This window comes from Notolepis coatsorum, assembly GCF_963971535.1.
Source record: "Notolepis coatsorum genome assembly, chromosome: 11".
Taxonomy (NCBI): Eukaryota; Metazoa; Chordata; class Actinopteri; order Aulopiformes; family Paralepididae; genus Notolepis; species Notolepis coatsorum.
The window spans coordinates 93837556-93852368 of NC_140175.1; the positions used below are offsets into that span (position 1 = coordinate 93837556).

General features: G+C 40.8%; 1 protein-coding gene across 1 annotated transcript in view; it reads left to right on the forward strand.

Annotated features, from left to right (window-relative positions):
- loxhd1a (lipoxygenase homology PLAT domains 1a) overlaps positions 1 to 14813 on the forward strand; it is a gene marked incomplete at both ends in the record, with an annotated part of 180996 nt that overhangs the window by 67335 nt on the left and 98848 nt on the right. The window contains 4 exons of the mRNA XM_084324540.1: positions 7061 to 7221; positions 7943 to 8279; positions 9697 to 9848; positions 9970 to 10103. Of these exons, the coding sequence (XP_084180666.1) occupies positions 7061 to 7221; positions 7943 to 8279; positions 9697 to 9848; positions 9970 to 10103 (784 nt within the window). The remainder of the gene's footprint in view (positions 1 to 7060; positions 7222 to 7942; positions 8280 to 9696; positions 9849 to 9969; positions 10104 to 14813) is intronic.

A 14813-nucleotide genomic window follows, 5' to 3' on the forward strand; every position in this document is an offset into this window, starting at 1 on the left:
ATATCCAGCCTCGGTGATGATCTGATGAGCCTCAGGTGTGTAGGTTGACCAGGTAGATGGTGTGGAGAAGGAGGGACAGGAAGCTGCCCATATAAGGGCGTGGAGACTGCTGCCAGACAGGGGAGAGAGAGAGAGAGCCTGGCTGTGGCTGTAACATGTATCGGATTCTTCTCCCTCCGGTGAGCCAAATGTTCTAGATGTGTGATGACACTAGCAATGGAGCAACCAAACGTTTCTTGGTCCTTTTCCTCTGGGCAGGTATAGTGGCTCCTCAGCTAATTTGATTATATTCTAGAACCATTCAGGATTGACCTCTGAACTTGTTCATTATTTTGTTGAGTACTAAACCAATCTATAAGTCTAGTAAATATAGTGAAGTAGGAACTATTTTCCATAAAGTCTCCTATTGTGGCATTCTCTGTCTATATATTCTTAATTTTCTAAATTAATCTAATTTAGTATCTGTCCCTGGAATCCCCCCCCCCTTTAAATTTACCTTAAATTTACTCCCACTGAACACAGTAACCCGAGAATTTAATCTAAACTGCGCGGTAACGGAACAACCATGTCAAATTATTATTGTTAATATTATTCTAATCGTTCTCCTACTTGAACCTATCAATAAACAAATGTAAAAAGGTGCTACAAAGGTTTCTATATTCCTACAATACTCTCCTCACACTCTTTACTTTCAAGCTTCCTCAATTTTTCAAAAGCAGAAGGAACAAAACAAATAAGATACACATTGAAACACTTATTAATGACTCACTTAAAGAAACAAACAGACAGACAAAACGGAGCACAATAAGGTAATTCAGGGTTTACCCCCCTTTCGTGATGACCTTATTATTTAAACCTAGTAAATGAAAGATACTTAAGCTATTTATTCATTCCAAATTATCCCTGTGGTTTTAAATGTATTGTCTTTCCAAGCATCGCAATACCAGTTTTAATTAAAATAACTTAATTTTGGCCAAAATTAGGTAATATCAATTATTTTATCTGTCTTCTAATTTGTATCGGAACCAAGTCTTAAGATATGGAATTATAGGAAAGGATGATAGGATGCACTTTTTGATTGATTACCCGATCCATGAAAACCCTAAATTCAACTGCAGTATACCTTTTCCCCAAAAGAGAGTGACATCGATCGTGCCATGACTACCAGAATGGTCTAATCTAAAGGAGACCAGGTCCCTGGACACTGGTCAGCTGCTGTTGTCAACCAGCCTTAAACCCAAACACCTATGCTAATGTTGACTTACAGTATTTACCCCCTAATCAGAACCCCTCTTTTACCCTGTTTTAATGAACAATTGGACCAGTATAGTAAGTTAGGATGGGCCAGTATGGGTAGGAGAGTTTTTGATGAACCAGTACAGGTAGGTTAGTTTGGATCTTTTCCGGCCAGAATAGAGGCTAAACACGCCCCTTTAACTTGAATTTGGTTGCCGGCGGCCATCTTTTCACCAGAAAATCCTAGCTCCACTGTAGTCATTGCGTTGAATTTTTGGACTCGTCCAGACAAAACGTCTTGATAATTGTTCCCTTGAAAGGACATTCGTTTTTTGGTAGAAAGAAAATGTTGAACCAAAGCGGTACTGTCTGACAACATAACGCGTCCATCCCTGAGATGGTTTGAACATGCAGGGCAAGAGAGAGAGAGGCAGGACAACAACTGACTACTTCCATTGTAGTCCATCATATTAATACATCTCTTGTCAATAGTCCCCCAGAGCTGTCATTCCGTGTCAACCAGGTTGAACACTTCATAATGAGATTTAACTATGCAAAGAATGACAGCATCTAATCAGTACAACAGCCGTCAATATATAAATTATGATGTAAATCACTTATCCGCAATGCACTACTTACTCACAGTTGATCTAAAAATATACTCAATTACTTTCTGTCACTCAATTGTCACCCACTCATCCATTTATCAATCAGACACCCCATTCATCAAGTCAGCAGTCAATACTCAATCAATCAATCCACCCATCAAAGTTGTGCTTCTATTGGTTGTAACTTAATAGGCCAGATTAATGAATTATATTTGATATGTTAATATCGATTATTGTTTACATTTACATTACATTAAAGCCAAGAGATACTATTATTTACGTCCATCGTCACATTAGTTGGTAGAAATACAAGTTCCAGAATGCCTTGCGTCTATTTGTCTGCTCAGAGTTAGAGAGACACACAGGCGCGAGGATAGTGTATTGGAACTTGACGTTTGGACAATCTATTATTTTTGGGAAGTAGTTATTCTACACGTCTATCTTTTGTCCTTTAAACTTCTATTAATTTCCCAGGCCCTCTTTTAAACAAACACTCACCTTAACACTAACTTTAAGCACTTTAACACTACATTTTATTTATCTATTATTGAAGAGATTTGTACTATATTCATAACCCATTTGCACCTTACCTTAAAGTTTTGTATTGTCTGCATAATTGTACCTCACTGTATTTAGATTTTAAGTCATACTTCAGATTGTATTTTGTATTGTATAGTATACCGTATCTTCTCTAATATTGGACAGGTCTTGTATTTACCTCAGCTGCAAAGAGCACCAGGCCTTTAGAGGCCTATATAAGAGGCAGGCCTTAATTTCATTTATTTAGACTAACATTATTTAAATATTGATTAATGTAATTCACACACTGAAGTTGGAGAGTAGGGAAACCCGTTAATGTGGTCAGAGTGTAGTGGGAACGATAGAGAGAGACAGTGCTTAACCTGAATTTTCCAAGAGTTTATCTCATTCTGTATCACGGCATGATCATGCAACCTTGTATTGGAAGCCGGCCTATATTTATTTTGTCTGCATTTATCAAAGAGGCCCGTCCTCTCCACTATTAGAGGATTTACGGCATTCCTTTTCTATTCACTGTTTTCTATACTGTAAAAAGCACTCTCTCCGGGGCAAGCATTTTACCGTAAAGTACATTTTATTGTGATAAGTGATAAACAAACAGCCTTAAAAGTCTATTAAATTAACTAAGGGTTATTGAGTTTATTCAGCACAGCATGACTAATGTCCTATTTTGTGTGATTTTATTACTGCACCTTAAGTTTGAGTCAGAATTTTGTATGCATATATAATGACAATAAAGTATAATCTAATCTAATCTGGGGGACCCTGATGTAAACAAGACGAAAGTCTTTCTCTGGTCTGCATCCCCTTAACAATTGTATGTATTGAGCTGTACTGTACTGTACCCATTCTGCAATCTGTTAATAAAGTTTTCAATCAATCAATCAATCAATCTAATGGTGGGACCATAAATGTATTCAAATTGACATTTTGATTGCAGTGTTGAAATAACTTTAAACAATTTTATTCCTAAAACATATGGTTTGGCTTGTTTTATGGTGACATAAGATGCTTATGATATAATAATTTACCATTCATATTACATTGGACACAAATATATATTCTAAAGCTGGATTCTAATACAGAAAAGGTATTCATATTATTTCAGTTCTTTATTTTGTCCAGTATGACCTGAAAAGAGCTATTATTTTGTTATATAAATAATAATAAGGTTTCATCCATTTGGTTAGGAGAGCTGATGTCCTCCTGTTTAGAACCCACAACTTGCTCCTCCCACGTGACTGACCCATTCACTTCACCCACTTGCACACTGGTTCGCTTTCGGGCATTCTAAAATCCACACATGCACTAGTATTTTCGGTCGGTGCGCATCTGTCACAGATTTCTAGGAAGTCCTTGATAATGAAAGATTTAGCCACACGTCGCTTATCGTAGCGCCGCGGAAAAGGAGGTTATTTAACATTTAAAGGGCCAAATACATTTTTAATTGTAGTTGCGAGAGGCAGTGTTAGTGTGTGTTATTCTGGTTAGCCGGACCCCGGTCCCCTCTCTTAAACTCGGATGATATTTGCGCGAATGGTCCACTCTGATTATGTTTACACGTATCATATATATTGGCGCAGTTAGCCTGCTTGGTTGGCACGGGGGGGCAGACGCTGCGGCAGAACACCCCATCCTCCAGACGCGATTAAATATAGTTTAAAAAAGTAAAAAGCGAAATGTGACTTCTGTTTTAGCTAGAGGCGCTGTGGCCTGACGACAGCTGCGTCTGACGTCCACAAATACAACCAAACCACAACAATGGATCTAGCCCCCACCACCACCTCCTGTTGCGAGGGGGGCGATTGGAAAACGACGGAAATAAATGTTTTGAGTGATGGGACCAGCGAAAAAGGAGAACCGTTAGCACAACCATTCAGATGTGCGCATATTGCTATAATCCTCTCATGTCATTGCACAAACACACAACAGGAACCTTATATAATGTTATTTACGGACTGATTTCCAATGTTTTAGTTATACGGTGTAATTATCTATGGCCGGGACTTTTACTTTGTTAAACCGGAAGCTTGCTGTCAGAGTAGAAGTACGTTTGAAGAATAAAGTGTGACAGCGTGAAAAGTTACGACGGGCACCGGAAGTTATGTTGTTGTTGTATATACGCAAGCGAACAGTTGTGTGGACTCTTAACAAGCGAGTGTTTTGGACATGTATGTACGTTTTGGTACAACCCGGGTGTGATCATTGACTCACACATAACAGAAGTCCATATTAACATTGCTTACACCGATTGTGAAAGGGTGATTTTGAAGAATACAGGGGAGGTGTGAGGTATCTGAGGTGAGTGACATCTGACACTCCCTGTTATGAGATCGTATTACTTGTGGCGCAAATAACTGCTTTTCCTGCTTACAGTGTATACACTGACTTACTGCACTGAGCCATGCTCAAAATAACTAATAAAACAAGGTTTGATTAGTGACTATTCAATTAACTAAGGAGCTTTTTTACATCACGACTAAATTGTTCCCGGGATCTTCTATTCAAACACAGGCTAGACAAAAACAATTTCCACATTTATTCACACTCACCATGCATTCCAGAATCATGTGAATCTCACTGTCATGCTATAGATGTGTGTTCCTATATGTAATCTGTTTGCACTATAGGCGCTAAGGGCAATAATGCCCTGTGTGTGTGTGTGTGTGTGTGTGTGTGTGTGTGTGTGTGTGTGTGTGTGTGTGTGTGTGTGTGTGTGTGTGTGTGTGTGTGTGTGTGTGTGTGTGTGTGTGTGTGTGTGTGTGTGTGTGTGTGTGTGTGTGTGTGTGTGTGTGTGTGTGTGTGTGTGTGTGTGTGTGTGTGTGTGTGTGTGTGTGTGTGTGTGTGTGTGTGTGTGTGTGTGTGTTTGCTTGCTTGTTAGGAAAGACAACAACTTATGCCAACTTATGCCAATTCGCCAGTCAAGCCTATATGCTATTCCCCCCTTTCCCCTGTGTAAATCTTGAAACCTCTGAATGCTTTTGACTTCAATTCTATTAATATTTGATAGAATCAAATACATCAAGAATGTCTATTTCATCCAGTCTTTCTTGTTGAGATTTGTCTTTTAACCCACCCTTCCCTAATCACTGCAATGTAACCTGATCTTGAGAACTCCATGAGTTTTCAAGGCATAGACACTGTTAGGTTTAAAAACCACTGCTTCTGAGCCATTGCTCACACCATCAGAACATATAATAATACCTACCCAATTACTCTCTGTTTACACAAGTCATGCAGTTTACACTGACTATGGTCTCCTCCTACCAGGGTTCTAGTCCCTGTATAGAGCCAGGCCTCCGTGAGGTCTTGGGTTACCGGGTTACACTATGGTCTTTTCCTATAGACCTCTGGAGAGATTTCTTAATTGTACTGCTGCAGGCCTTCGACAGGACTTAAAAATAGAAAATAAGAAAACCCGGGGTTGTAATATTGTCTATTCACTCCTTTGCTGATATGTCCATTTTGCTTAAGCCAATTATAGGAATCACCCCACGGACAGGGCCTCTGACCAACACTCGTAGATTATAATGTACAATAGTTAATCTATGCAGATTTTGAGTTTAAACAGGCTCTGGCTCACCGTTTTTATATGGATCCGTTCTACGAGTGTTTGCCAGTTGCCCTTCGTCCGTCCTTAACGTCAAGGTCAATCACGTCAGGGTCACCATCTGATAAGGCATATTCTTTTATTGACCTTGAAAGATGAGGAGAGGGTGTTAGCAATCAAATATTTATTACAGAGTGAATATTCAATATTACAGAGTATTTACACAAACAGCTGAGAGTGGAGAGTTCCAACTTAGCTTTGGTGAAGGCCGAGCAGAAGTCTCCCGATCCGAATCACATTGTCATTTTTATAGTCAGCTGGTTGGTGTTCTGAGCGAATGAGGTGGCTTTCTTCCAAAATAGCATGAAGAAAGGTTCTGGACTTTAAACAATGTCTATATAAGGTAAACAGTTGAAATGACAAGGGTCTAGAATTACATCTGTCTCCTGGTAGTTTCAGACAGCTGGGGTCATGGTGACACATAGGCCTGTTTTAATACCATATCATAATAACACATTTTAATGGTACACACATTTGTAGATATCTTATGGTTATTATAATTGATAAATGGATTGATTCATAGGTATTATACATTATTCTAGATCCTGACAATGCTCCCTGTCAGTGGTCAGCCAAAACCGTCACCTCATCAGTTCTTGGGCCTCTGGGGCTGTGGGGCTTTTTACCAACAGCTGCAGTGACCCTTCCGGTAACAAATAGATTGTGACACCTCAGTCAGGCCACAGACATGCTCAAATAAATACAGGCTGAGACCTGATAATAGGAAGATATGAATAAATGTATTTAGGGACATAAATAAATTGATTTTACCCCACAAAATATACAGTACTGTTATCCTAACAGAAAATCCTAACAGAAAATATATACATACGAGGGGGAGGAAATGTATACCTTAGGAGGGGGTGGGTGGGGTTGATAGCAGTTGGTGATAGCTGACAGTCAGTTGATAGTAAACTATTAAGTTAATGTTATCGAGTGCAGACTGCATTATTGTAATATATCACCAAACAAGTCCATCCATTGCGATAGATTGGGGTTCGGGGGCTCTGCAACATGTCATTCTCTAATGACCTCTGACCTGCTGTTATGTGTCCCTCTCGAACAGTGATTAACTACGAGGTAACGGTGGTCACCGGGAACAGATTTGCAGCTGGCACCAACGCCAACGTCTTCTGCCAGATCTTCGGCGAGGAGGGGAAGACTGAAGTTATCACTCTGAAGAGCCGCTCCAACAATTACGAACGCGGAACCACTGAGATCTTCAAGGTCTGGCTTATATGTCTGAGACAGTGTTTCTCAATGTGGGGTCTGGGGACCCCCGGGGGTCATTGAGGGGGTTCCAAGAAATCCCCAGAAAGAAATTGGCAATAGTTAAATGTATCGCTAACATTTCAATCACTAGAAGTTAGCACAATGAGAAAATATATAAGAACGACTATTCTCATCATGAGTTGCATTGTTTCTGCTGTTACTGAATCCCCCCATTTACAGTATAGACAACCTTAGAATTCTGGACTCATATTTAACATATCTATTCTCAGATGGTGGTTCTTGAGACAAATTCTTATCAAATGGGCAATCTGCGCCTTTAGGGTTGTTTACATGAAACGGGTCGAGAACCACTGGGCTTCATATTTTTGAATTTGTGAGGAAACCGGATTTGAGCTTTTCAATTGATACTATAATTGAACATAAACTAATCAAACAATTTTTGATCTGCACTGCACACTTTTAGAACTGTATATAGTTATTTTAGTAATTTTATTTTATTCTATGCTAAATGTATTGTATTTTCATCTTATTTTATTATTAAGAATCTATCTTATTATTAAGATAGAAGCCGCTATGGTCGAGGGCACCACAATAAATAGAATGTCACTGTTCTTGCTGTAAAGTACTGAAATAAGTGACAATAAATGAACCTAAAGGAATCTGAATCTGATAACTCTGTGGAGAGAAACTAACCGGCTGGCGACCGTCGTTCCAGATCGAGGCACTCGACGTGGGCAAAATCTACAAGGTCCGCATCGGCCACGACGGCAAGGGGCTCGGCGACGGCTGGTTCCTGGAGAGTGTGGACATCAAGCGTCTCACCAAGGCCATGGTGCGGGTCGAGGTGAAGAAGGAGGGAGCCAAGAAGGACAAGAAGAAAGACAACAAGAAGAAGAAGAAGAAGGAGGAAGAGGAGGAGGTGGAGATGATCGAGGTGCTCCAGGACGTGGTGGAGACCTCAGCGTTCCCCTGCAGCCGCTGGCTGGCCCGGGACGAGGAGGACGGGGAGGTGGTGGTGGAGCTGCTGTCTGAGGACAACGAAGATCTGGAGGGTGAGGAGGAGGAGGAGAGCATGGAGTGTAGTGACTTGTTATGTGTTTACTAGGGCTGACCCCTATTAGTCGACTAGCCAACCTCTTAGTCAAATTTATTTATTTTTTTGTATCATTCTTTCCAAAAGAAAATAGGCCTAGAAGCGTGGCTAACGCTAATGGCACGCATACCAGAGGCTAACTGCCTACGAAAACAGGCACAGAGGCACTGAAAGAGGATTTCACCCATCTAATGAACACACTATACTAGACAAATATCAAGATGTATCCATCAGTGGACCAATTGCATGCTTTTGCAGAGGACAAGAAGCCTTCAGTCGACTCCTTCAGACATTAAGCACCCCCCACAGCCCAAATAGAATGATACAAAATATAAAAAAATAAAAAAAATGTAAAAGAAATATTAAAAATATTATACTTTTTTTTTATTTTTTTTTTTTCGATCAATAGTCGACTAACTGCACATTTTGGCCAATCATAGTCGACCATCCAAATCCTTAGTCGGGGACAGCCCTAGTGTTTACAAAGGATTGGTTATCAAAGGTTTAAAGGCCCAATCTGTGATCCCAAATGTAAATACGTTGGGGAGCTCTGCCCACCAAAAACCAGAAGTAGGAATGCAAACGTGCTTTCTTGCTCTAGGTGATTGACTGAGCTTCTTAAACAAAGGCTAACTGGTAAATATGAGTTTTGAATTATTATGCTGTATTTTGTTGCTGTTGTTGTTGTTGTTTACAGGTTTGTTTACGTCGGTAGTATTTGGAGTAAAGGCTGGAGTAGAATATAATATTATGATTTGAACAGGTTAAGATTCAGATTCAGATAATTTTATTGTCACAGCTTTTATTAAATGTACATTCACGTGGGATGCTTGTTTTTCCCGGCTCCTCAACCGTAGTAGATTTGTAAACAACAATACACAACAATCTATACAAAGTTTACAACCTATACAATACAAGGTATATGTTTTTTTACAAGATAAAAAGTTCCATATTGCTTATTTTCCATCTATAGATCAAACTCTTCAAAAATGTATGTGTACATCCTAATAAAAAAAAATAACATAGATTGGGACTTTAAATGTTTTGAATTCAGGATGGAGATTGAAAATAATACATTTCGATGGCTGAAATTTTCAATCTGAAAATGTAATTTTTTTGAGAAACCAAATAAACCAATTTTTTTTACCCAATACAATACACTGCTTTTGGACTATATTACTATATTGTGTGTAGTAACAATACCAGACTGAATAGGTGCAGATAGGAGGTTCCTCATCATCCAAAGTGAAATCAGAAATTCAGAAATAGGAGATTTTGCGTTTCAGCCATCGATTTGGAACGATTGCAAACACAATATGTGCATTTTAAAAAGCTGACCGGCGCTAAACGATGGAACCGCCCCTGTGACCTCACAGTGAACTCCTACGAGGTCCACGTCTTCACGGGCACCATGTGGGGCGCCGGTACCGACGCCAGCGTCTACATCAACGTCTACGGCGAGGTCGGAGACTCCGGAGAGCGGCGGCTCAGGAAGTCCAACAACCTCAACAAGTTCGAGAAAGGCAAAGTGCGTGTGTCCGACTACAGCTGTGCCTGTGTGTGGCGAATCAAATAAGGTTGTTGACCTTTGACCCCCCCCCCCCCCCCCCCGGCTTGACCCATTTCCTGCTGGTTCCCGCGTGGTTCAGGAGGATGTTTTCAACCTCACAGCGGTGGACCTGGGAGCTCTGAAGAAGCTGAGGATCCGGCACGACAACAGCCAAGCCAACGCCGCCTGGTTCCTGGACAGGGTGGAGATTGTGGACAACAAAGATGACACCACGTGAGTCTAGACGACGACGTCAGAGAGGATTGTGGTCAGAAGGGGAGACAGCGATGAGTCTGTTCTATTTTATTCTATCTATAGATAGTGGCCTTTACTTTATCGGTCGATGCGACCCACAGCTCAATGCTGGCCTGTCCCACCCCAATTACACGTGCAGTAGAGATTTCCATATAGATAACATCCGGTAGTGTCAGAGACCAATTAGTCATTGTGAGTTTCTCAGTTTCCTTCCACCTCATAGCTATCAGAATTATTATTTTCTGTTGTATGGATGCTGGTAGTAATGATATATCATTTAGAAGTAGTGTTGCTGCCGTAAGCGGGATTGTTAAGTTACATATGTTTTATTTTTTTATCTACTTTTTCTTCTCCTATTTTTCTGTATTTTTTCTCCCATTCCAATTTAGTCATTATGCCAATTCCCCCCTCCCCTTCCTGGTTGTTGCTCGCATGTGCCCCCAACTGGTTGGTCTAGGGATCCCTGAAGTCTATCACATGCTTCCTCCGATACATGTGGAGACAGCCAGCAGTCTCTTTTCACCTGGCAGCGCGGACTCTCACTGGGGAAGTGTAACGCGTGGGAGGATCACACTACCTCACCCAGTTCCCTCCCTCGCTGTGCAGGCGCCCTGACCGACCTGTAGGAGTCGCTGTTTACAACGACCAGGACCCACCCCACCGGCTTTCCACCCGCTGACACTGCCAATTGTGTCAGTATGGACGACCGACCAAGCCGGAGGTACCGCGGCAGCCGGATTCGATCCCACTGTCTCTGCGGTGGCTTAGTCCGCTGCGCTACCCGGCCGCCCCTAAGTTACATATGTTTGAAAGTTTAGTCGTTATGGATTTCCAAAAACTAGCTACTGGTGGGCATTCTATTGTAATTTGTATGGTATATTTACACAAGCATAATGTATCAGTGAATGAGTGAATGATCTAGAAGTCATGAACGTTCAGCTTCTGTGGTCCTCGCTTTCACCAAGCAAATAATCATCATTGCTACTGTTTTCTAGGGCTGCTCGATATGGCAAAAAAATCGTAAATCACAATTATTTTGATTGATATCGAAGTCACAATTATTAAAACACGATTAGGCCTACTCGTTGATTTGAGAGCGTCGTATGACAACGATTGAGTTCGTTTTACCTTTCTTCTCGACCGAAGGCTGTCTTTCTGTCATCTTCTACGAGTTACCAAAGACGTTTCAAAATAACTGGAGAAATGTGCCGGGCGGAGCTCACCAATGTGAAGGAAGGGTGCGCTGCATTTACAACACAAGAGCAACAGGGCATGCAGCACAATAATTGTTTTATCTTGATTCTCTTGTTTTCATCAGAATCAGAATCAGAATCAGAAAGGTCTTTATTTGCCAAGTCATTTTCACATACAAGGAATTTGCTTTGGACGTTATCGGTGCGACAATAACAGGCAGATAATACAATAAAGAGGTGGAGTAAAATAAAATGAAATATGAGCCAAGTTAAGCACAATATAATAATATAATTATGAAATAAAATATAGGCCAGGGCTGTACAACTGTAAATAAGAGGTTGAATAAATGATGGAAGGAAGCCAAAATCCTAATTGAAATTTAAACTGGATTAATCGTCCAGCCCTACATTTATTAGTCAAATAAATAAGGAAACCAAATGGGATTCTTCCTCTTGGGGTCATGAATGTGACAATATGGCCGTTACTTGACAAGATACGTCATGACTGGACAGAAGATTTTTGCCTGATAGTGGCGCTAGAGGAAAGGTCATGGGGTCACCAATATCTATAGGGATGGCTAGGCGCTACGTCATCATATTCCAAAACACCACTTCTGTGTCCTGTTGCTTTCAGACGGGATATTCAAAGGCAGTAAAATGGTGCAGTGCTGTGTCCCGTGTTGCAGCAATAGAAATCATGTCAACAAAACAGTCTCCTACTACCGCTTTCCTCCGTTACCGTTTTTTGACTACCGTTGAGACCCTTTTTCACAGACTTAGGCGAAGTAGGATGTCACAGTAAAAAGGGTGACCGGTTCCTGGGCTGTAGGCTGTTTACATTGGCCGCATTAGACTAAACATGCTAGTGGACACGGAAGTAATTCATGACGTCACACTCCTAGCCATCCCTATAGGATTCTTCCTCTTGGGGTCATGAATTTGCACGGCAGAATTCATGGCAATCTGGTCATTACTTGAATGTCCTGCGCTCGCTCGCTCACACACACACACACACACACACACACACACACACACACACACACACACACACACACACACACACACACACACACACACACACACACACACACACACACACACACACACACACACACACACACACACACACACACACACACACACACACACACACACACACACACACACACACACACACACACACAAACAAACACAAACCCTAACCATTGAACTACTGTACATTTTAGTGAATCCTGATCACACAACCTGTGCCAAAACCAAAAAGCCTTGGCGGACGTTATTAACCAGATTAATCCATCATTCCATCCATTATTAATTCATAATTTAAAATGTCAGGAATTATTTATACACTGCAGTGTTATATTTTAGGCCTAGGAATAGCAGCACAGATTCCAGCAATAGTCAACAACACTCTTTTACATAACAGGCAGAGCCTGAACCCACACATGACTGCAGAGCTCCACCTGCTGGTGTGAACTGGTATGAACTGGTATGCATGATTCTTCTGCTTAACCCATTTAAAGGGTAATGCCATACATTTCACTTTCACACTACCAAATGGTTAACCCTTTCACTGCGACATTACAGAAGGTTAACCCTTTCACTGCCACACGACAAAGTGTTAACTCTTTCACTACCACACTACAGAAGGTTAGCCCTTTACTACCACACTACAGACCGTATGTAGTGTGGTAGTGAAGGGGTTAACCTTCTGTAGTGTGGTAGTGAAAGGGTTAAAGGATAAGCCCAGTGTAATTAATTGTATTAATTGTGTAATAATTTTTTCTTATTGTCAACATAGCCTACAAAAGACCAAAACCAAAAATGTTTCTATGTACAGATTACAGGTGTCCAACCAACACCAGATTACACAGTAGCTCATATCCAGAAGTTATAGAGACGTACTGTTTGTTTTGGTCATCATTGCGATGGACACAAGCATCATCGTTCTTTTCCTGGAAGTCACTTCATAAAGTGGGAGACGATAAGAAAAAAATATAATTACAATTTAATTACACTTAATTATATCCTTTAATAATTCACATATGTTTTTCCCATGCCCCAGGACATTTCAGACAGTATTTGTGAACACACATACCAAATCAAATCAAATCAAATCAAATCAAATCAAATCAAATCAAATCAAATCAAATGTATTTGTAAGGCCCGACAACACACGTTAATGTCCCCCTGGGCCGGACACGTCTTCTTTAAACAAGTCAAGAAGAAACAATCACAATAAATCAAGAACAAAAAAAAACACCAGGAAGTCCAAAAAATTATAAATGAATGCAACACTCCCAGACATACCCCACGCGAAGGTAAGGAAAAATTCACTAAAACCTAGCAATAGGAAAAAATGCACCACAGGCAATGTGGAGGAGGGGGGATCTCCCTTCTTAGATGATGATAGTGATAGTGATAGTAGTGTTGCAATAAAACAGGTGAAACACTCATATGTAATGAAACACCACTCTCTCCTAAAGCTAGAAACGAGAGAGAGAACCCTCCAATCTGTGATGACACTGGGACGTCGTGTCTGAGGCTGCTCCATAGACGATGGATGGGGCTCTGACTTCATGAGGCCATAAAACGTTTGCTCTTACAGTAGGCCTACACCCAAATGAGGTTTTAATTCTGGTTCAGACCTTATTCTCATTGAAAACCTTTATTTATCCCCGAGGGGAGATTCAGATGTCCTTTACAGCATAAACAGCATAACAGCAGTTTAAAAACAGCAATTTAAAAAAACAGTTAATACATAACATACACAACATACACTTGTTATTAGTATGTGTTAAAAACAAGATGGACACAGGGATAAAAATAGCTAAAATAGGACTAAAATAGAGCTAAAAAGTGGTGAAAAGAAAAAGAAACAAGTCCAATCATGAATGTGTTGTTAAATAATTAAATTAATTTGTTACAGTCCACAACCCAGCTCCTCCAGTCCACGGCAGTTGGCCCGTCCTGGCCCTGCCTGGTTGTGGAGCCTGATTGCCACCGGCACAAAGGACTGCCCAAAGCGCTTCGTGGTATGTCGGGGGGGGATGAGTCTGTGGCTAAACGTGGACCGCATTGCGGTCAGCTCATCATAGAGGGGGTGGCAGGGGTTCTCAAGGATAGCATGCAGCTTCCTCCTCGTCCTCCCCTCTGCCACCACCTCCAGACTGTCCAGGTCCGCTCCTACCACAGAGCTTTCAGCAGTGCTATAATATAAACCTCATTGGGTGTAAGATCTCACACAAACTATTTACTGGGAAATCCAATAGGTGAGGTAATACCACAGGGTTACATTAGCAAGTAAATGTACTCCTACAATATATTACAGAGGTTAAAATGAATGTAGATTCCTGATCATGAAATTAGACCTTAAAGGTTATAACAATATAAGGCGGCTACGTGGCGCAGTGGGCAAGGATTTAGGTGTTTTTAAGATTTTTCTATTATTCAATAATAATCTCACACCATAATAGACTTGTTTCTGAGGCAGCTC